Source organism: Lagopus muta, chromosome 1 (genome assembly GCF_023343835.1).
Source record: "Lagopus muta isolate bLagMut1 chromosome 1, bLagMut1 primary, whole genome shotgun sequence".
NCBI classification, from domain to species: domain Eukaryota; kingdom Metazoa; phylum Chordata; class Aves; order Galliformes; family Phasianidae; genus Lagopus; species Lagopus muta.
In genome coordinates, this window is record NC_064433.1 from 46,290,401 (window position 1) to 46,314,041 (window position 23,641).

At 35.5% G+C, this 23,641-nt stretch overlaps 1 protein-coding gene across 12 annotated transcripts in view; it reads right to left on the reverse strand.

Annotated features, from left to right (window-relative positions):
- Positions 1 to 23,641, reverse strand: part of ANKS1B (ankyrin repeat and sterile alpha motif domain containing 1B) — a 402,720-nt gene that overhangs the window by 291,264 nt on the left and 87,815 nt on the right. For all 12 annotated transcript variants that reach the window (XM_048933569.1, XM_048933568.1, XM_048933550.1 and 9 more), the window contains one exon: positions 17,394 to 17,534. In XM_048933569.1, coding sequence (XP_048789526.1) covers positions 17,394 to 17,534 — 141 coding nt within the window. The remainder of the gene's footprint in view (positions 1 to 17,393; positions 17,535 to 23,641) is intronic.

The window sequence follows — 23,641 nt, forward strand, 5'->3', positions numbered from 1 at the left end:
GGAAACACCATGCCTTTTACTCAAAGGCCTCTGGCAAACTGGGTCTCTTCTGAAAATAATTGATAGTCTAATATATCTCATTTGTAATTAAAAGCCCAGAAAAGACTAGAGAACAGAAAGGGAAAGAAAAAGGATGTGACTGTTGGCCAGCAGGACTGAACTTGCTTCTAAAAATATACATATGGTGATTGCAAGTAATAATATATGTAGGTTGCTCCAAAAGTAACGCCTTCTGTTTATTTCCATGGAAACTACAACAGATGCAAAAAGTGCAATAACATTACTTGATACAGTAAATTCTCAGCCACAAAATACTATTTTTCAACATAGTCACCACCATTAGCTGTGCATTTGTGCCAGCAATGAACACAAGCCTGCATGCTGCACTAGTAAAAATCTACACGAGTGGGGTTACCCACTGTTGCTACTGCTGAAACACACCACCCCACTCTCCTCGCTTATACTGTTTGGTCTCCAAAAACATTCAGGGAAAGTGTCAGTGAATGTCAATGGGTGCCATTTTTTCTGCATGGAGAAATTCAGTTCCACCTTAGCTTTATACCTACTTCCATGTCAGATACCATTCTGTAAGACTGCTACTTTACTGTCAAGTGTTCCATGGCAACAAAATGTAACAGAATATTTTTGGGAGGGCTCAAACCTCTAATGCCATACCACCGACATCTGATTCTCACATTACAGGCCGACATAATAAAATAGGAGATATTATTTTTGAAGCAGCCCTCATACAAGTGAAAACAGTGTTCCATACCAAGGGTCTGTCTTCAAAAATTACAAGATTTTGAGTTAGGCCTTTTCTCCAAGTTTCTGCCAAGCTTTACCCTTCTAGATTCTCTTACTTTTCTTACAAGAATGAGTTTGAATGACAGATGCTCAAGAGTATGATATTAGCAGTGCGTATAATTTTTTTTTGTATGATCTGAGAACAGAAAAGGGTAGATATTTTGTAAGCATCTAATCTGAACTGACAATCTGTCAAGAAGAAATAATCTATCTGTAATGGAATTCTTTTTCATACTATCTCCTACCCTGCAGAAATCAGGTGAGTTGTTTACTATTTCCCTGGAACAGTGAACAACACACCTGAGTCAGACATGACTGCCAAATGAGCAATGATAGAAAATGAACTATTCTTATAGGATATACTGTTACATATCATTTGCTACCATTCATCATTTCTCTGCAGTGGCAATTCATTTAGATAAGATGTGCTTTAACAAATAATTATTAATTTCTTTATAACTTAGAAATTCTAAAACTATGAACAGTCGAGTTGACCTCTTGGAGTCTAGGCAATTTACAATTGAAGGCCACACTCAATCCTGTTATTTAAAAACTTACCACATCTCGATTTACATAAGCCTCAGTATCAATACATGATGTCATTAAATATTAACTGCCATCACAACTTATGTGAAACACCTAGTGAGAATTATACAGATTAGAAAAAAAAATATTTTAGGCTTGAGTTTTTTTGTTTTTTTTTTCTTAAGAAAATATGTGGAATATTTTCCCTAAGAGTGTTTATACTTTAAAAGATAATTTAAGAACACTGGTCTAGAAAGAGCTTAACTAGTGGCCCGTTTCAATGACCTTATTGTCAGTTAACTCAGAAAACTTTAAGGTTGTATCACTGATTAGCTGCAAACAGACACAGACTAGAGGTTCGATACACAGGGTTTCCTTTTTTTCTTGAAAACCTTTAATGGAAAAAGTATTTTAATAAAGGTACAAAAGAAGAATGTGATTTATCTGCCACTTGTAGATATCTTCTTTTATGTGAGGAGTGATGAACTTCCATCAAATTCTAACTTTTAGAATTTCTTCCATAATAGTAGGCTAAATTCGACCTGGCCACTATTTTGGAGATTACTATGGTACTTCTATTAAAAATACCTTGGAGTGTTATTGATTGCCAGCCTAAACCTAGCATGAAACTGAGCAATGAGTGCATTTACCATGTTTGTTATTTCTCAATGTTTATAAACTGTAATACACTGTTCTCAAATTGGGACAGATCATATGTCCCACAGTTCTTGATAAGTCACAAAGCCTGCTGAGATGAATCAGGAATTCATTCAAGAAAGAAGTCCTAAAGAGGCTTCTGATCAATGAATGAAGATTGGGATATTTTTCTGACACATGAGATGGTGGGGAGAATGCCTGAACTGGAGCAATGTTGTGCGAGTTTGTCATGATAACATACTGAGAATAAATCACTGAAAACATTACCTGTGTCATTGTAATTTAAAACCACAATTAGATAGTGAAATATTTATTTTGACTTATTGTGTACTGAAAAAAGTGGTAATATTTCTGTAATTTTATGGCTATAAAAATTCTCTTTATCTATTTCAAATAGTTTAACCAAAGCCATTTGTATAGTATCATGTAATTAGAATCATTTTTCATGAATCAAACTATGATGAATGTTCCTTGTTATGACAGCTAGAAACATTTGGATATGTAATTTGTCACAGAATATATAATAAGGTTCACTCCATGATATATTACAAAATTTGGAAAATCCCCAGTAATCTCATTTAAGGGTTATGACATTGGAGGATCTACTCTGGTTGCACAAAGTATTAAACATACAGATTTTAAAAGTAGTCTTGTTTACCCTCTTTGCAAGCATCTGAAATCATGGCTTTGCTGTTGTACTACTAAATGTTATCCAAAAGAATTTTTTCTGACCAGTACCTGGAACAGCCCTTGTGATAAAGTTTCAATAAGTTATCCCAAGAGCTGATAAAAATGTTTATGAAAAAAAAAAAGGGAGAGGTTTATTTTCCTGTATATTCATACTGTTACAAATGTAAAATAAAGACGCATTATTTTTTCAGAAACCATTCACAAAAGTTGAATTTTCTTTTTCAAATTTTTGCTCAAGAAAAGAAATGAGCATTCTTATCGATATGGCACCATTAGTGTAGCTTTATCCTCTCCTGTCAATTGTGTATTTTCACATATCTTGTTTAAAAACTAAAATTTCATATGAAAAGTCTGCTAATGTCAATCCTTAAGAGCTGAAGAGTCCTACAAAGTTTCACAATACAAAATTAGCTAATGTAGCCCAAATTACAAATGTCTGAAAAGATGGGTACGTCGTGAGCATAATGAATGCAGTGTTAACCTCAGCAGCAGGAGCATATCACTTTATTTTATGGAGAATGTTCGTAATTTTCTCTGGCAGATATTCAGAATTTCAAATGAAGTTAGATCTTTGTAGTCACGCAACACATTTTCCTATGCATGCGACATCCAGGCCATGAAAGAGAGTAGATGATTCCTCTAATAAATAACTCACTACGACAAAGAATGTACTGCAAGTCTAAATAATCTCATTTATGCAAATGCTAATGGCTGTGTGTGACAATGTAGCATAATGCAGTAACTGGTTTAATGAATGAGTCTTAGTTTAGCTGAACAAAATGCAATTAAAAACTAAACAGAAATTTCCAGGTTAAACATCCTTCCATTTTTTCCACTGTTTTTTTCATGAACAATGTTAAACAAAACTGTTTACAAAAAATACAGCTTGCCTGTATATCAAGCTGTAGTGAAAGGCCCATCTAAAATGAAGGTTATTATATTAAACAGATAAAATGAGTCTAAATCTCAGCTCCATGGAAACAATGCTTCTCTGCAAGTTGCTTAGCTCTTATGCTTCGGTTTTAAAATCTCTCTCTCTCTCTCTCTCTCTCTCTCTCTCTCTCACACACACACACACACACACACACACAAAAGCACTTAGCTCAAATTTCTATACATTTAGGGAAATCAGGATGAAAAAAAAATACATATTTATGCATTGCTAAGTATGATAATATAAACACTTATTTAGTCTTTGTCAAGTATTCCAATATCATTTCATCATCTCATAGATAGACCTTCATATATGAAAGAAGGCCCATACAAATGCTATATTTTCATACACCACTTTCTGCAGTAAATGATAGAATAAATCGTTAGAAAGTGAGGAGCTGAGGTGATGCATCAGAAGATGAATGAAGATAATTTCACAATTACAAGAGGTAAGTTTCTAAGTTCAAAGCACACGGAAGTACAGGAGAAAGGCTCTTCTAGCACTCTGGTCAGAAGAAGAAAGAAACAGCTTTCCACACTACCAGAGATCAATAAATGCATTTATACTTTTGTCAGGCTCTGAGTTTAATTTGGTAACAGTCCTAAAATTTGAAGGTAACTATGAAGATACATTTTACACACTCTCAATTTGTTATATAATCAGAACTTTTTGATAAAAACAAAGAGAGAGCTTTCCAGAGGTTGGTTGGTTAGTTTTTGTTTTGCTTTCCTTTTAAGAAAAGGATTGCAACAGAAAAGAAAATAATTTATGGGGAGAGTGGTAGACTTCCTGGCTTACAGAAATCTCAGTATTATGCAGTCAACAACTGACAGATTGATTATGAGGGTCACATGATCTATTTATTTTTCTTAAAGTCACCATTAAATTGCCTTCCCCAAGGGGAATAAAATACATATTTTCCTCAGTAATGTTTTCAGATGTGCCTGAGAAAGAGTAGGTGTGAAATATGCAATTAAAGAGTGAATAAGAATTCAGAATTCTGCCTCTAGACAAGACAGTGAACTGTTCACCCTTTTGCCAGCATGCTTTCCACAGCTGAAAGATGGGCTCAGTCCAACTCTGAAGAAAATTTTGTCTTCTGCCCAATCAAAACTTTACTAAGGATTAAGCAATGCAGTAAAAATCTTATGAAACTCCCTTCACTCACTACCTTGTGTTAAGCAGACAGGTTGGAATCTTCTCTGATTTTATAGATTAGTTCCTGTTAATTATAGTGCCAGTAAACTATGAATAAATGAGTTGGAGGAGACAGAGGAACTGAATACATCTAGGTAGATATGGAAGAAAAATATACTCATAGATTCATAACATCACAGAATGGCTTGGGCTAGAAAGATCATCTAGTTCCAACCCTCCTGCCATTGGCAGGAATACATAGCACTCGATCGGGTTGCTCAAAGACCTATCCAACCTGGCCTTGATTAGGTATGGGGCAACCACAGTTCCTCTGGGCAACCTGTTCCAGTGCCTCATCACTCTCATAGCAAAGTTCTTTTTATCTAATCTAATCTCATCTAATTTAAAACCATTATCCTTTGTCTTCTGTGTAAACAGTAATTTTCACTATTAACCTAAAGCAGAAAATAAGCCTAAAATGGCAAATGGCAAACTGACTTGGCTAGAGAGCATATAAAATCAAAAAGGAGAGGCATTATGAGCAGCGGTTTCTTTGCAAAGAAAGCTTTACCATCTCAGTGTGCTAATTTGTTACTAATAAACTGTGCTTTTTTGGGAAAATATTTAGTATCTGTCCATGGCATTTATTCTGAAATTGTACAAATTTTCACAAATTTGCACAGTAGAAACATTATGCCATATACAATGAATTTAATTTAAGCTACAATAAACATTTCAGAAGAGAAGTCTACCATGGTTAAAATTTTTCCAGTTTGATATGAAGAGAAAAAAAATTAACTGTGTTTGGTATAAGGGTTATTACTGCAGTAGTGTAAGCCAAGACTCTCTTAGAAAAGAAACTCAGATGGAGCTTCTGCAGTAGAACAGAAAGAACAAGAAACACTTTTCTGAATACTGAAGTTACTGAAAAACATAATACAAAAGAATAGTAGTTTTGTTATGAATAATTTCTTTATCTGGTACACACCCAGAGAAAATGAGATACAGAATCAATGCAAGTAGCATATTTTGAAATTATTCTTTAGAAGTCCCCAAATGCATGAAAAATTTGGCATGCAATTTCTAATTACATACAACTAAACAATCTTCAAGTGTCTACAAAAGCATAGTATTTTTAGAGCATAGTTTTCAGCAGTGTGAAAATGGAAGCTAACAATAAGGGGCAATCAGACAGAAAGCAAATTCATACTGTAAGTCAGACTCTGTATTCAGAAATCAGAAAGTAAGTTATGCTATTAAGAAAGCATGACAAACACGAACCAGTGTAGTAGAAAAATCTTAATATGCTGTTGTCTCAAAGAACACAGTAATTTCCCATTCAGAACTGCTATTAAGAATCATAATTCTCAATGGAACTCGATGTACTATGTAGTTTCCTGGCCAAATATGCACCAAAAATGAAGTACTAAAACTTGCTAATGTTACAAGTTCCATGATTTGGTACTACTCTGTGGTATTGCCTTCATAATCTATTCTTCGAGGAATGACTTCACCAGGCTAATCTCAACTGGATAAGAATGAAGGACTACACATCAACATAGCTCTATAATTTATTCATCAATGAGGGAGAAACATTTGTCTAGACAACATGCTATTTTCTTATGGCTCTCTAAATAAGGAGCTACATTGTTTTGTACTGAGACTTGTTTAAGCTTTATTTGTTACAATCTCTATGGTGTGATAATCTACTTACTGCTTTTTTATTGCATAATAAAAACCAAAAATGTTGTGATTTTATAGAATAATCATTTAATAAAGGTTAGAAAATAAATCTCGCTGCATTTTTGACACTATTTGAACTTTCTATAATTTAACTGCAATATTCTTACTTCAAAGAACCTAAGAGAGAATTTGACTTCTGTTTGGCCAGAATCCAAGAATCTCACCTCAGATTTGCAGTCCTACCAGCTTTTATTGGAGATATTCTCCATTCAATTTTCCTCCATGTTTGAACTGTTAGTCAGTGTTTCACACAAAATGCTAAAAAGTACGTAAAACTGTTTCACCTACTGACTCTAACGCTTTAAGTTATGCATTTCAATAATTGCATAACTCAACTTCAAAATGCCAGTGTAAATGCGTAAAGTTACAGAGAATCACAGAATCGTAGAAACATAGGATCAGAGAATATCTTGGCTTAGAAGGGACCCCATGGATCATCAAGCTCCATCTTCCCTAGATCAAGTACTAGATCAGATGGTCCAGGACCCCATCCAACATGCCCTTAAACACCTCCAGGGACAGGGCATCCAAAATCTCTCTGAGCAACCTGTTCCAGCAGCTCACCACTATCTCAGTAAAAAACTTCCCCCTGACATCTAATCTAAATTTGAAAACTCAAGATTATTTCACTGTTCTTTGACGAGGAAACAGAGTTGGTCAGAAAAATAAATTTATAATGCAAAAAGTCTGCATGTATTGTAGAACCAATTTCTGGGTCTTAATCACCTGAATCAGACTGAAAATGACATCCTATTCAAACTGCAGTTCTTCTTTGGTCATTGAGTCTGGAATAAGAAATAAGTGTTCTCATAAGAAAAATGGTTAAGTTGGCTACCCTCAAGAGTGGGTAGAAAGGAGCACAGGCAGACCTTCTGCTTTGTCAGCTTTACACCCTCTGTAAGGGGTCTCGTGTTTAATTTACACACAAGATCAACTTTAAGGCTAGGTATGTAGTCAAATGCACCCCTCTACTTCTCCTCTCTGGCTGAATTCCAGTGACTTCTTGTTTAACATAAAAGAGCAATCAATTGAAATGAATTGAATCAGAGATGTCTACCCTTTCTCATTGACACAGACAACACAAGCTTCCAGATGGGTTTCTGAATGAACTTTCTGCTGTCAATATTTATTCATCCCAGTGAAAAAACAATAACTCTATAAAACCAATCTGAATGAGGCCACTCTCCACATACAAGTGAATTACTATAGTTTACTCAAAAAGCCTTATGCCTATATAAAACTTAAGCATCTATCAGATAGAAAGGATAACTAGAGAGGAAACTAGTGTGCTACAGGTACTTAGAGAATAAGGGAGGGTAAATTACTACCTGAGAGTTATGGACCTAATTATGATAAATTCAAACTTAGGTAGAATTAAATGGAATTTAACATTCCTTAAAGATTCTATTTCCTCTCATCTTTTTCATATTATAAAATGTTGTGAATTGAATACTAGGATGTAATAATATCAAAGTCACCTCTGAAATTATATAGTCAACTTGTTACTGCCAAATTTTTAATTTGCATCCATGTCTCCACATGTATATCCTTTACGCTGAAGAACTCTGCAAAATGTCTGCTGGAATGTTGGATAGAGAAACTTTTGTAAGACTTGGTTTGTTTTTAATCTCCTTTTTTCAAAGAAAAACAACTATTCTCTACATTGCAGAAGGGTCACTGTTATTTCTACCTATTACAGTAAAATATCAGGACTATTTATTGTTTCTAGAATGTGAGCCGAGCATTTGTATTCTATAGCAATACAAATGATTGCGAGCATTCTAGGTAGAAAACCATAAAAAATGACTTCCACATTTCCTAGCTGAATTGTCTTTCTGTGGAGGCCAGAAGATTGAAGGACTTATTTGACCAGAATTAGCAGACCACATTTTCTATTTATAAACAAATTCAAAATACATGATCATGAAAAAATACAGCAATATAATCTTATTTCCCATTTTTTCTTTAAACATGGGCTATCATTAACTTCAATTTCATTTTCTTTGACTTGCAATTCATGATTTCATATTAATTACTAAATACTGGGAACAATTAATCGAAATCAGCTTGGGATTGTTGGAAATTCTTAGCTTTAAATTAAGTCTGGATTTTTGTGAATACATGTCTCCTGAAAAATGGAAGCCCAAATGGGATTAAGAAAATGAATGCTTATGCTTAAGCAGGCTTTAGTAATTTGTTGAATCAGAGTTTATTTCACTTTCATCCTCAGTATAATAGGTATTCATAATAGAAGAAATTTTCTGTGAAATACTACAGTCAGGCACAACATTAAAACCAATGCATGCAATCTCTTTTGTACAGTAGGAAAGGATTTACAGAAACAGGTTATAAAGTTCTTTTTAAATGCTCAGTTGTCAGTCAGATCTTTTCTTCAGTAAGAAATCAGGTTCTATCAAGTTTAGAGGCTTCTTCAGGGACTTACTCTCCCTGACCTATGAAGCCATGATTTTCCCTGATAATAAAAACTAGAAAAAAATAAGTTCCTGTCAATTCCAAGCACTGCCTTGTCAGCAGTTATCAAACATATTTGTACATCACCAATAAGTAAGTACATAAATAAATAAATAAAAATCCTGTTACTATTATAAACAAATACAAGGCATTTATCATAGCTTTTATCCCACAAAATGTAATATTGAACAGTAAACCCATTTTGGGCAGACTGAACTCCTAAGTAAGTATTCAAGTTTCAACAGAATGTTTTAATATTTCTGTTATGAAGCAGCTGAAGGTCTAACATTAAGTTTTTCATATAAAGATGAATTTCATTCATGTACAAAACTATTTTTATGCATTATTGCTATCCATTTGCTGTGCAATTTAAGTTGATTTTTTTCTTCTCTTTTCCCTTAATTTGTCAGGCTGTACTGAAAGCACAAACATTCCCTTAAAGTGTGTTGTCTAAGTGCCACTAAATTGCAAACCACAAAGCAGCATTTAAGATCTTTCCAGTCCATCACCGTACCTCATTTTAGGTAGGAGCATGATGATGTACAACTCAGCAGTAACTTGTACATTCATTTGAATATTTTTAACAGCTATTAAGACTGTCTTGAAAATCAGCATGATTATCAATACTTCATATATCTCAGCACTTCCATTTTTGCTTGATTACTCTTTCTCTGTCTTTCCCATTTAATTCTGCTGTTTCATGATCATACCAAGACACGACACAGACCAGCAGTGCCCAGACTTACACAGTGCTGGCCAGTCATTAGTAAACCTTCAAAAAACAGAGCTTGTCTGAGCTCACACTTCTAGTATTTTATAGAGAACTATAGCATCCAGATCGCTGTGTATAATTATATGGAAGAGACTTCTGGAAGGCATCTCAACCAACCTTTCGGTCAAAACAGACCTATGTAAACCATTAGCACAGGATGCTCTAGGCTTGACCAGTCAATTCTGAAAATACTTAAGGATTAGTAGATTGCAACATTTATGATTGAATTATATACCTGTGCAGTGGTGTCTAGACTGTGCTACTAGCACAGTAAAAATGAATATGCCACAAGACATCTGAAGTCATCAACAACTGGAAATTTATATTGGAAATCAAGTAGTTACATATTATGTACAAGAACAAAATATCAGCTTCATTCCTTAAAGCACAGTCAGAAAATCTAGCATAACGCTAAAATAAGCCACATTTTTTCCAATATATTTATTTCCTATTGCTGTTCAGCAGGATATAATCATCACCTGCTGATCCTTTCTAGGCACAATACATACTGCACTTTTCAGTAGCTGCTTCAGTGTGTGGGTGGTATGTTCCTGAAATTACCAATGAAGTTTCAGTTTACCACAGAAGTGACAGCACTGTAAATCATGAGTTTAACAGAAATAGTGGATAATATTGCTTTCCACATCAATACAATTTAAATAAACTCACAATTTAATCTATTAAATTAGGGAAATATAACCATATTTTTACCTAAAGGCTCGAAACCTTAGGAAAATATTATAGAAAACATAAAAAAATTTAATCTGGCTATTTACGTTTCAGGTATGCTGTCTTCCAAAGTTTCCCTGGCCAATGGTGGTCCCTGGAAGATAATCACAGAATCGTAGGATTGTAGGGGTTGGAAGGGACCTCTGGAGATCATCAAGCCCAAACACCTTGTTACAGCAGGTTCCCTACAGCAGATAACTCCATCTCTATTTATCTATACCATCATTTATCGAATTAGTATTCCACCAAACAAGATAATGCATTCCTTTCTCTGTAACATGTAAGTTAGGTAATGCCTCAAGGCTTCCTATTTCTAATTTTGGTGATCTTTAACACCAAGTAATATTAACCAAATTAGTTGACACACCAGTTTAACTTGAAATGTTCTTCCACTGAATGCACTGAGAGAGAAAGTCTTCACTTCAGTGGAAGTGAAGGATGACACATAATTTCTTGGGTACATTTTATTCAAATACTTCAGCCAAGAGTATTTAGTTAAAAATACACTTTTCAGTTTTCTCTTATTAAATAGCAAAGGAGAAATACTCCTTTTTTATGGTCCCTTCTCTGTGTTCAAACAGTAGATTCAACACTCATAGACCTTAAAATCTATAAAAATTTTTAGAGGCAGCTGAGAATGGAAGTTCAAGCTGGGTTAATGTGTCAAGATGAAAACATATAATGCCTAGTAAATTTACCAGTATTAATATTATCTAATTGAGACATATGTTATCTCTTTCTGGACAGTACCAGTGACATTTTTAGGAATTTATTTTATATCTATGTGAAAACTGAGTTAGTTTCTTACCTAATTTCCTTGTTCATCTCTTATATATCCAGAACTGTCTTTGTGATTTTAAACTTAATTGTGACATAATAATTCTTGTTTTCAGATTTTCTATAGAATAAACTTTAAATTGCTTTTATCATGGAAATACATGTTAAGTAGGAAAATTAATCCATTTGGCAATATGAAATTCTTCCCCATTAGAAACAGCTTTTTAAAATGACAAAAATAAGAAAAGACAGACATGATGACCTACTTGAAGTAAGACATTAAATATACAATCCTACTAAGTGATGCATCAAATTGGAAACTCTAAATATTCCTATCAGAATTTACACAGGTACAGAAACAGTACTACAGTTTGTCACCTCTAAATGCAGTCCAGAGTCCACTTTCTCATCCTTCCCTCCTAATACAAAACATTTTTTTGAGAAATTTCTCTTCCACAGCAGAACCTGTGACAAAGAGTTTATAAGAGTTCCTATTTATAGCAATCCATGAATTCTCTGAGTACAGCTCAGTCTCAAAAGTGCAAAGTGCAAAGTTTTCCCAGCCCATTGATACTAAAAAGATGAAAATCTGACATTAACTGAGCAGTGAAATTCTTCTTTAAATATTTCAGTAGAGATATTTCCATATCTATCTGCTTCTTTTGTAAGTAGCCATGCTTCCAGGCAGCTGGTAACAGGAAGATTTATGCTTAAAGGTTTAAAACCAAAGTTCCATTTTTTCGGTAGTAACAGCACTACTCTCTACAGACATTACTTTTATGCTGTAATAGTTAAACACATGTGGTGATCCTACTTGGCTGTCATATCAAACACAGAGAATAACTGTCAGGGTTTGAAGTTTACATATAACATGTTCAAGAGACAATGCAGTCAAGCTGATCCAGCAACTTCCTAAATGGGACACAGCTAAACCTACCTTATCTCACAATTACTTTATATCACAATTAGGAAAATATGCTGGCATGGCTGTCAAGACTAAAGTGTGCAGATTGCTTAATTTAAACTTATAATATTGCTGTGTGCACACAGGACTCTGTACCACTCATCTGTCTGACATGACAGACTGTTCTGTATTTATCTTTGTACGTCAAGCCTTGCTAACTTCACCTGTTTAGCAGAGAAATATGGTGAGTTCACTATCCATAAAAAAGAAAATGGAGTGAAAACTACAGAATTTAGCTCTTTTGGGGTACGCTGTTTCATTCCAAAGAAAATGATAGTACGTTTGTATGTTGCTTTATGAAAAAACATATTAGAATCTGAATACAAAAATAAACAGCACTGTGGAATAGAAGATAAAGACCAAGAGACAATTCTATTAATGGGCAAACAGGAATGTTCTACCTCTACTTATTTCTTTCCACTCACCTTGCACCCCTTAACCAATAAATAAAGTAAATAAATGCCCTTGACAAACTGTTCAAATTGCTTCTTACAACTTTGCTCAAATGAGAGCCAGGAGTATACCAACAAGGACAGCACTTCCTCACAGCCCATCCCTCACTATTACCAGTGTTTGGTGCCACACAATCACACCATGACACAGACCCACAAACATAGTTTTTCACAAATTCTATTTGCCCTTGAAGCACAGAGCACTGAGAATTTTCAGGAAAGAAGTCTATGGAAGAACACTATCTATACAAATGCCAGCCAAGACATGTAGCTATAAAAGCAGATGAGATATTCTTACATGCTAATATGGAAACTCTATATACGAAATGCATGGAAAGTAAGAGTTCCTTCTTGGTCTTATTTTGTGCTGTAACAGGCCAAATAACAACTTTATTTCAATTCAGCGTCCAGTTTATGTATGTAATCACTTTCATCAGCATCTGTCACTGTCATCTGTTCTGAGTCCACTGATAAATCCACTGAACACTCATCAGAGGACCTTTCCCACATCTCTGTTCATGGTCCCAGTTCCTGCCTCAGATAAATTGTGAGAGCCAGTCTCTGACTTTGCTGCAACACTGTAACAACTGTATCTTAGCCAAGGACTCACAGACTGGCTTGATTTCAAATCTACCTCATTACCATGAACTGACCCTGGTTCCTGACTAAGCCCACCAGACCTTTTCTCTCATTTGACATGCTAGCAGACAAGACCCCAAATCCCTTTAAGTGGTGCTGCTCTCCAACAGCTCAGTCTATACAAATATCCAGGGTTGCCCCTCTGCAGGTGCAAAATCTGGAACCTGCTCTTGTTAACCATCATGTGGTTTGTGACTGCCCAGCTCTGTAACTTGTCTAGATCTCTCTGCAACCCAAACATCCACTGAACTCCGTCCTGCCAGCCTTTCTTTGGAGATCCTCTTAAGTACCCACACAGATATTTAGCTGACTGTGCTACTTCTCCATCTAAACTTTCATATTCAGCACAGCTTCCTATATTTACCAGAATTACCACTCTCTTGATAAAAGCTCCCTCCTTTAAATGCTCAGTAGCAAAGATTAAACTTTGCTTCTAGGTTTTACATGATAACAAGGCACTGTTAAAAACTACATTTCTAAGGATCATATTTCAGTTTTCATTTCAGTAGTTATCTAGAGCACATTGAGACCTCTCCAGCCAGTCGTTACACTTTGTCACATATCTCCTACTTCTATGGCTAATTTGAGAGAAAGCTGTATGGGAAATAGCATTTTCTTTGATTCCAGATCTGAGACAGGAGGAAAGTTCATTGGCATCATTTTCTTTTACTTTGGTTAAGAAATACAGACATTAAAGCATCAAAAATCTTGCTAATTACTGCAGAAATAATTTACAAGAACTGAAGACCTATGGAAGGTGCCTGTGAAAGTACTATTATGTCACTTATAAAAATTCTGTTTCAGTTTAATAAACTGAATTCACTGCACAGTGAACTGTTCCCAACAAAGCCTGCTATGCTAGAATTTTAGAGTGCCAAAGAAGTAGAGTACATACAACTTAAGGCAGCTTACATATTTGAAAGTTTTCAAGTTTGTTTTTATTCTGCTTGCATATTATATGAAATTCTGAAATTTGTAGAAGGTAGTTATTCAGTTATCTAGGCTGAACTACAGTTTTCCTTTTGTACTGACTTATAGCTACAGAATATAGAACCTTCCTAAGAAAGGTGCTGTCAGACATAAAATACTCATTTGTGGAAGTCAGTTTTTTCCACCAAAATGTACAAATCAATTTTACAAAGGATGGAGTTTCTGCTTAAAAACAAAGATTAATTTTGGGAAGAAAAAAAAAAAAACAAACAAAAAAACCACAAAAAACAGCCACAGTAACAGAAATTAAAAGTTACAGATACAGGTGGGTATCCTATCGATCTGGCTTCAGATTATTTTGAGGATTGGATGAAGCTGATTAACTGTTCTGTTCACATGCAGACTTAAGCAACTTCTAAAACACTGAAGCTTCTAAAAAAGCAGAATGATTTTTCCTTCAAGCTCTTCCAGGACTTCACCAATGGTGAGGCTACAGGAGAGGTCCTTATGCCACTTCTGAGAATACCAGTATTACTACTATACCAAGTTATAAAACAATTTACACAGAACTTTACATAACAACCATTATTAAAACGAAACTTCCCAGCATAGTAGGGACAGAAATTACACCCTGCATGTGAGAAGTACCTCCAGCCAAGACCTTTTTTCATTACTGCAGTAAAGAAATCAAGTTTGTATGCTCTTTTCTTTGGCATGCTGCATACTGTCAGCTTATTAGCTCACAGATGGCCTCTGTCATAATCACACCAGAAATTCACTTTCTCTTTGCCATTGTACCTCTTACTGTATATACAAACCAAGAATCAATTTCATGTTTGTTCTTCTTTGATGTGCAAAAGGAGTTTAATTACATAACTACAAAATCTGTTCTAGAAGAGATCAGGAAAACGAAACTTGTCATTGGTATTTAGGAGTAATTCACAGAGCCTTTTGTCTGTTTCAGTCCTTTTAGTAGAGTATGGATTTGAAGACAGACTGCCAAGACAATTATTTCACCTTATTAACAGTGAAATCTGCATTTTCTGTCATGGTACTGTATTGGCATGAATATCAGAAGCATATTTTTGTACTTTTATCTAAAACATAATGTTGTAGTATGTATCCATCATAATTTCTCAGGCCAATTCAACATGCTGGTCCTATTCTAAACACTGAAATAAAAAAGCGTGCGTTCTGGATCCCTATGAACAAGATACTCTCTGCTGCAATCTGAATTAATTTTGGAAGATTGCACTGATGAGCTAATAGTCTGAAAAACCACAAACAGTGATGGTAACGCTTTTTCAACCAAATTCAACAACTTGTAAATTTGAAATTTTTCACTGCTAGCCTCCTTAATTTCTTGTATAAGAAAGAAAATAATAAAAACTAAATACTACCTCTACCTCCATCTTCAATTCTCATGGAGAAAAATGAGTTAGAAAGCTATTATATCATTTTGTGAAAGAATGGGGATTAAATATACTCTTTTTTTTAAGAACCATAATTTAAAAAGTGTTGCTAGTTTTCAGGGCAAGGAAGATGAGTTATTGCATAGTTGAGTTTAAAACTGAAATACAAAGAATCATACTAACTCAGTAGTCTCTATCTTAAAATTTACATCCTTCTTGAAATTAATCTCTTTACTAGAAAAAAAAGGAGAGAGAGAGAGAAGGAGAGAAAAGAGAGAGAGATACCAACCAGGCTAACTTCATACTATTTTTCAAATCCATTCTTCAATTCTATAACATTATTTAAATATATATTATGTTAAAAGGAAACTAGGAACAGAGAAGGTTCTTAAAAATCAGGAAATCACTCCAAAATGACACATATGTTCATCACAGAAACGTTTAACAATAATTAAACTGCAGTTAATACACACTTAGAGAAGAAAAGTTCCATTTAAGAGCTATTTTTCAAAACAAATTCATAAAAATGAGGAGTTAGTAACTACTGAGCTTCTATTGTAAATCAGGATAACTCCAATGGCTCTACACCTTGCCAAATGTCTGAAATGATAGATAGTTTGAAGCAGAAAAAAGCTACTGAAAGTGGAATGGAGTACAAAAGCAGCTTATAAAAAGACAGGACAGTGCTCATTGTTATTCAAGTACATTAGTTGCTGTATCCTGTTTCCACTGACTGCAGTGGAAGCCTTAGCATTGACTTCAAACAGGTGCAAGTCTCATGAGACTAAGGGGAATAAAAGGTACAGTCATGATATGAAAGCAACAGTGTATACAGTGTGGTGAGACAGGATACTAATTCCCATCTGGTACACAGGATTCTGACAAAGCTCATTAAACACAGTGCCAAATAAGGATGGAACCTGAAAAAAAAAGAACCAAAAAAACAACCCCAAAACCCCAGACATTTCTAAATAGAAATTTGGCAGATCTCCATCCAATGCTACAAAAAAAGCTCAGGAAAGATGTCACAGAATTTAGAGTGCTAAGCTATAAAGGAGAAAGAGAACAAGGGAGACCCAGAAGTGGCCATAAGCAACATCCTGTTCTGTCGCAGTACAGGATCATTTGTTGAGGACACAGCTGTTGGCATGCCTTGGTGGTTACTGCAAACTGGCCTGCTCTGAGTTGCTGGGTTTTAGACCCAAGTATATAACCCATTTTTATTTATTCCCAGTATTATCATGAGTATTTGAAAAGGGGACTGGTGTTTTTTTGTTTGTTTGTTTGTTTGTTTTTAACTTACATAATCTTCAAAGAGAAGACTTAGGCTGTATTCTTACATCAGTTGAGTTATGTATGTCCTCAATTAGTTCTATAAGGAAAGTAGCTGAGACATCATTACATTAATTAGAAGCTGGTCAAAAATAGAGAACTTATCCCAAAGGAAACTATGGACTGCAAAATGTCTTGCCGCATTAAATCAGATGAGAAAGCTATGCAACATAAAATCTAAAATAGGAGTAATAATTATCAAACAGTCCGAATATTAAAGTCAGCTGGATAACTGGATTACAACAGGAAACTGAACCTCAACGTTTCATTTTAAAACTGGATTTTGTAGTTGAAGTGAAGACTAAAGTTAACAATCCTGAAGTGCATAAGGCAAGCCTGTAAATGACTATAAGGTGAGGTAGAGAAGAGATTAAGCAGCTATTCCATAGTTACTGAGTTTTAGGATGAAAAGGTAAACATATACCTGTGCAAGCATGGAAAATCCGAGGTTCCTGCATCCATTACAAGGTGTCAATGCCTCCCATAAACCTGAAGGACCACAAGTATTTTCACCTCCGTCATCTTCTTCATCCTCTCTTGGTGATAAACACATTGAAGAAGGCCTCTGTACGTAAAGAAGCAGTACTTTCAAATTAAACATAGACAGACTGTAAATAAACATTTCACTTAATAAAAAGAACTTGAAAGACTCTTCTTTATAAATGCCAAAAGATAACCTCCTATTTCAGTACAGAGCTATTACTCAACCATTATTCTGTTGTATAAAAACCACATTTTCTCAGGAAGGTGTGTGTTGAGCCACCTGTAATTATACTTTAAACCTGAGTGAACATAGTAATATATGTTTGTTTTCTTGATTATCATGTAATTAGCAATTTCTACTTCATTTTAATTGAAAATTTGCTTTATTATTGTCATAAGTAAGTTGAGAACAGCTCTGAGATATTTAAAAATACTTCTATAGGGAAACAGCATGAACTAAGGGTATCTTGCTTTAATAGTCATCTGTTGTGTTCAGAAGATAAAAATGGAATTGCATTACATTTACATGGATTAATTCAGTGTTTTTATAGGGGAAAAAAAAAAATCAGTCAAAATGTGAGGCTTCAATTTTTATTTGATATTTATCAATAGCAAACATGTTAGAATACTTTGCTGACCAAAAAAAAAAAAAAAAAAATTATTTGTCTTTTTTTTCACAAAGTAGAAGGCCTGAAAGGTACTAGAAAAAGCTATTGAGTTGTGAGCATTAAAACTTCCATATTGGCCTCAGTGGTAACGGAATAAGCCTGATTTTTGCTTAAACTGGCATTCTATCTTTTTTATGACAGCTGAAAGCAGAATATGTGGGCATTATCCACTTATTTATGTTATTTAGCATGAATGATAATTCATTTCAACTAAATGAATTGCAATGGAAACTTCTATTGATTTCCAAAGGAGGAAATTTAAACCAGTGACAAATGATTTTTAAAATATAGCGTTAAAAAAAATATGACAACAAAAAATTGCTAATTTTACTCACACTCAATCTCTGTGCCACAGATAATTATTTTGTCCTGCAGTTAAACTGCAGTACATGAAATAGCTGTTCTAATCTTCTTGGCATTTCTTTAATAAGCCCATCTGATATTCAGATAACAAATTCTATCTCCAGGAATACTTAGTCAAGCAATCTTTCAGATGTGGCTAGATTTTTGAGTGGCCAGCATAATGCTACTTGAAACAGCAACTGACCACATCTATTAATCTCTAAAGCACTGTTATGAGGCCTTTATTCAAACAACAAAGAAACAGACCAAACCCCACTCAACTGCAGATTATTTTAAGCAACTGAATAAAGAAATGTGTGGAGTATGCTGTAAAAAGGGGCATGCAGAGGAGAAGGAAATGCACTGGGGAAGAGAAGAGCAGTAACAGCAGAGCAGTTTGAAGATGAATACGAACTGAAGGATACTGGCAAGCAAAGCAGAGACACTGCACAGACAGGTGTTAATAAACCATGTAACACCTGGGGTTCATTTAGCCTTTGGACCCTGTGCTAACTTCTTATGCACATAGCAGGTTGGTATATCACTAACTCAAGCATGATAAATATTTCTATATTCTATGTCAGCTCACTCACCAGGGTTGAGAAAACAGATACATCTCTACTAGTCTGATTCTCATGTAGGAAATGTTTGCTCCCTTGTTGCAGACTTCATGCATCTAGCCACAAGTAAGGTGGATTTATTTACTTTTTATTTTAAACCAATTTCTAAGCCATTCTTAGCAAGATATTTCATGAGGTTATTTTGACAGTCAAGTGGTACCACAGAATGTGTTCCCATAGCAACCAGTTTTCTTACAGGGATTATTAAAAGGATTGGGTTAACTCTGCAGAGTGTCGGTCACGAAGGACTATCACGGCTTTGCATTTGGACAGACAAAGGAAGCAGAATATGAGTCCTTCCCATCTATTTATGATGCCATCTTCCACAGTGTTTACCCTGTGTTCATATTTTAAATTTCAGAATTGTTGGATCACAGAACAAAGTGCTTCTTGCCCCCTGGAGCACAAAGCAAAGAACTGCAGCAGTACTAGGTGCAGAAATGCCTGTAACACACATCAACTGTGATCTTAAAAGCAAATATAAGAAGTTAAAAACAAGTCAGGGAAAAAAATATAGTCAATTTGCTTTCTAAAGGCAAAAATTAACCACAGTGTTGGAGATAATTTTTTAACACAATTAAAAGAGGATGAATAATGAAATTCGAGGGAGAATGTATGAGATTTAACTATTACAGAAAAAGTAGAAAATGATCATAGGAAAAATATTGAGCAATAAAAAGTAAACAAGCAGAACAAGAGAGAATTCTATTATTTGCATTACACACAATGCATGAGTACAGAGATAGAATGTGCATCACAGTAATTTAAATTTATGCTATCAATATAGATGAGATAATATTGGAAATGTTCTATAATCAGATCTTCTGACCATTTAAAGAAAGGATCAGCAGATGTCAAAATGTATTAGAGAACATTTGGAATACACTGACTGTACTCTGATGCCACTAGACATCCAGGTATGACACAATACAGGCTAATTTACAGACAAATGAAAAGTAGGGCTGGATCTTTTCATACTGAATGACTGATTTCTGCTTTCTTCTTTCCCAGATTTCTGCTACAGATACAGCTCTAAAAAGAAAGCAGTAAGATAAATGCATGTGAAGGCCCAACAAGCAGCTATCAGTATCACTTTTCTCACCAGTTCCAGATGCCAGAAGCCTGGTTCTTCCCAGACAACAGACAGAAAGGACTAAGTAAAAACAAGCTGCTGCTGCAGCAAAAAACAGCTGCAAAGAGGGGAAGGACTGCATGAGAAAAAGGGGAGTCAGAAATCCCCCAAATGAAGGAGTGGGTTTGCATACACTAGGGAGATGGAGACATCTGGGGGAGGCAGATGAGATACAGGAAGACTTGTAATCTATCCATGGATCTCAGAATGATACACAAGACCATAAAACCCTTAACCCAGGACACCCACTTTCCTGCTATCCCTTCCCAGCCTTCATTTTTGCTCAGATGTCCCTCATTTTTCCATTCTGTTGTAAAATTTAATTTTGCCTCCTCAGAGATCCTTTGGACATGAAAATCTAATTTTGTGTATGCTGCTGGGAAGCCTTGAAATAGCCCTGTGGGGAGAGGTTTAGTGAAATTGAAGTTATTTATGCCCTCTTCCCAGAAGAAAAAAAAAAAAAAAAGAAAGAAAAAAAAAAGAGAAAGAAAGAAAAAGAGAGGAAGAGCTTTCTGTCCTCTGAAGAAAAATAGACACAATTGTGAACCTTTTATATGTGCCTTTTCTGACTAAAATAGGAATAGAAAATGTAGCTAGAAAATGCCATCTAGATCACAGTTGCTCAATTAACAGACTTTGACATTACAGAACGGTGAAGTCAACATAACCTGTGGTACTAAGCTTCAAAAAAGCCAACTCTGTAAGTCAGAAGAGGCAAGAGTGTAAGCGTCATGGATCCTCAAACAAATCAAGACAGAAAACCTTAAAAGGTATCAGATGTGATCTTTAAAAAAGTAGTAATTGGTAGGGAAATCACCAGACACTTATGCAGAATACAGCATCTAATAAAAGACAGCTATATTCTAATTGAGACACTAAAATAAGTAGTAAAAATTGCTTAAAATGGTGCAAGACTTAATCATGGATTTTCTGCGTATAAAAAAGAGAGAGAATAACAATACAGCAATGAGAGAATAGCAAGACCTGAAGTAAGAGCACTGGGCTGCTATAAAGCAGTGCCAAGATTTCCTCATACTTCACTGGTTCTGAGACATAACCATCAATTTGATGAGAATTTATATCACATCTTTGAAAATTTATGTACGGAATTCTTCCTCTTTATGTCTTCATTTACACAAATTGCAGAATTGTCCCAGTAGGTAACTTTATACTGAATAGTATTTTATTTTGTAAACAGGCTATTTGTTGTTCTGATATATTTATGTACTCCAGGTTGAGGATCACAGTAACCTGATGTCTCCCCTCCTGATATAAGAAAACAAGCTAATATTTAGCAACAGACAGGATAATAAGTAGGGATGAAAAAAAGCAGAGAAAGTCTCTTCCACTCTTAAATGTCAACAGGAAAAGAAAGATACCTTTGTGTTTGTTCTTGAAGAGCAAACTGCCTTGACAAACATATGACCATGCCAATATTTCATATGATCCTAACCACTGGGTGGCAGATGCATGCCTCGACTTCTTCATCTGCCCAAAAGGAAAAGTAATAATGCTGTGAAATAACCATGAATATAATGCAGTTCTTTGTCTAATAGTCTAAATTTACATTAAAGTGAACGACAAACTAATAAGGAAGGAACCTGTTCCTGAATATCCACTATAAACTGAGCCAAGAAGTGTGCTGTGCTGCCACTTCTCCCTCAGCCACAAGGTTCCTGATGCACCCCCAGCCACTGCCCAGGATGTACCCAGGAAAATGCTTACTGTCAAAGGGAATAAAGCAGCATTTGAGCATAAAGTATAACACTATCAATTACTATTTTTCCACAGCAGGATCCCTACATCAACCGAATGCACCCTTCTGGGATTCAGTAAGGATCCCAGCAGGAAGCAAACTCATTCACAAGACTTGCTATGTCTTGTACACAAAATGAAATGTTTTAGAGGCCTGGGCATACCTTTCTCACATTCCTCAAGGCACCCTTCACCCTGATCGGTGTTTTTCTATTCTCCATCCTCACTATCTTGTCCTCCACCATGCACTGCATATTTCTTTCACAAATAGGTTCCTTTTTTACATTTCTTTCATCATTGTCATGCTGTGAGCATGGTTAGAGTTTGTTTGCACTTCCAATATTTAGCCAGGAGGGAAAGCCAGGAGAAGGACAATCTTGTAATTCAAGCTGCTGAATGTTGGCAAATAGCGTTCTGTACATGTCTCTGCCACAACCCCTGTGAGTTGCAGGGCACGATGCAAACTTCTCCAATGTGATTGCTAGCTTTGTGGTCCTCTTTTCTTGGCTATATCAAAATCACAGATGAAATTTTACAGAGACACTGGGCTACATCAGAAATCAGCATGAGATATTCTGTGACTATTTACAGCAGTACATGAGACTAACTGCTCTGAAAGTACAAGTCCTAGCAACTACGCCATTATAGAAGCTATGAAACACTGGGTCACTTCTGCTGGAGCAGATTTTTACATGTATGCCATGCAAATTCTTGCTCATCACTGGTGAAAATGCACAGCTAATGATGGTGACTGTTGAAAAATAATGTTTTGTATCTGAAAATTTGCTCTATTAAACAGTGCTATTGTACTCCTTGTACCTGCAGTAGCATTACTTTCCAAGCAACTGAAGTATAAGCTCCAGTAGTCCCAGAGAAGGAGAATCTGTACCTAACAGCTTTGTTTTGTTTTTTTGTTTGGGGTTCTGCAGTAAAATTCTTTGTCTGAAATGTTTTTAATGTTTTAACAAATGTTTTGATCTCAAGCACAGTAATTTCTGAACCTAGAAATAAATTACTGGATCTGGAAGTCACTAAAAGGTCAACTGATTCAACAGCCATCTTTTATTTGCAATAGTAAAATGTATTAACTTTAGACATACATGATTAATTCACGAAAGTGAATGAATGAAATGACGAAAAGTACACAAATGTTCCTGTTAATGCACCTACGGCTGCTCAACGTGCAAATGCTGATATCTATCATAACAAGCATGTGAGAAATTAATCAAGGGCAGCAATTCTTTCCCTCTATTCAGCACTGGTGAAGCCACAACTGATGTACTGTGTCTGGTTCTGAGCTCCTGAGTACACAAGACTCCAGGGGAGCCATTGGATAGAGCCCAGTGAAGGGCCCAGAAAATTATAAAGGGACTGGAGCATCTCTCCTATGATGAAAGGCTGAAAGAGCTAAAACTGTACAGCCTGGAGAAGAGAAAGCTGAGGGAGGGGAGGTGGTTAGGAGATCTTATAAGCATCTGGAAATACCTAAAAGAAGAGTGCAAAGAGGACAGCACCAGGCTCTTCCCAGTGGTGCCCAGTGCCAGGCCAAGAGATGACAGGCACAAACTGTAATGTAGGAGGTTTCATCTGAACATCGGGAAATGCTTTCCTATTCAGGTGGTCTGAGCAGCGGAACAGGTTGCCAAGAGAGGCTGTGGAATCTCTTTCCTTG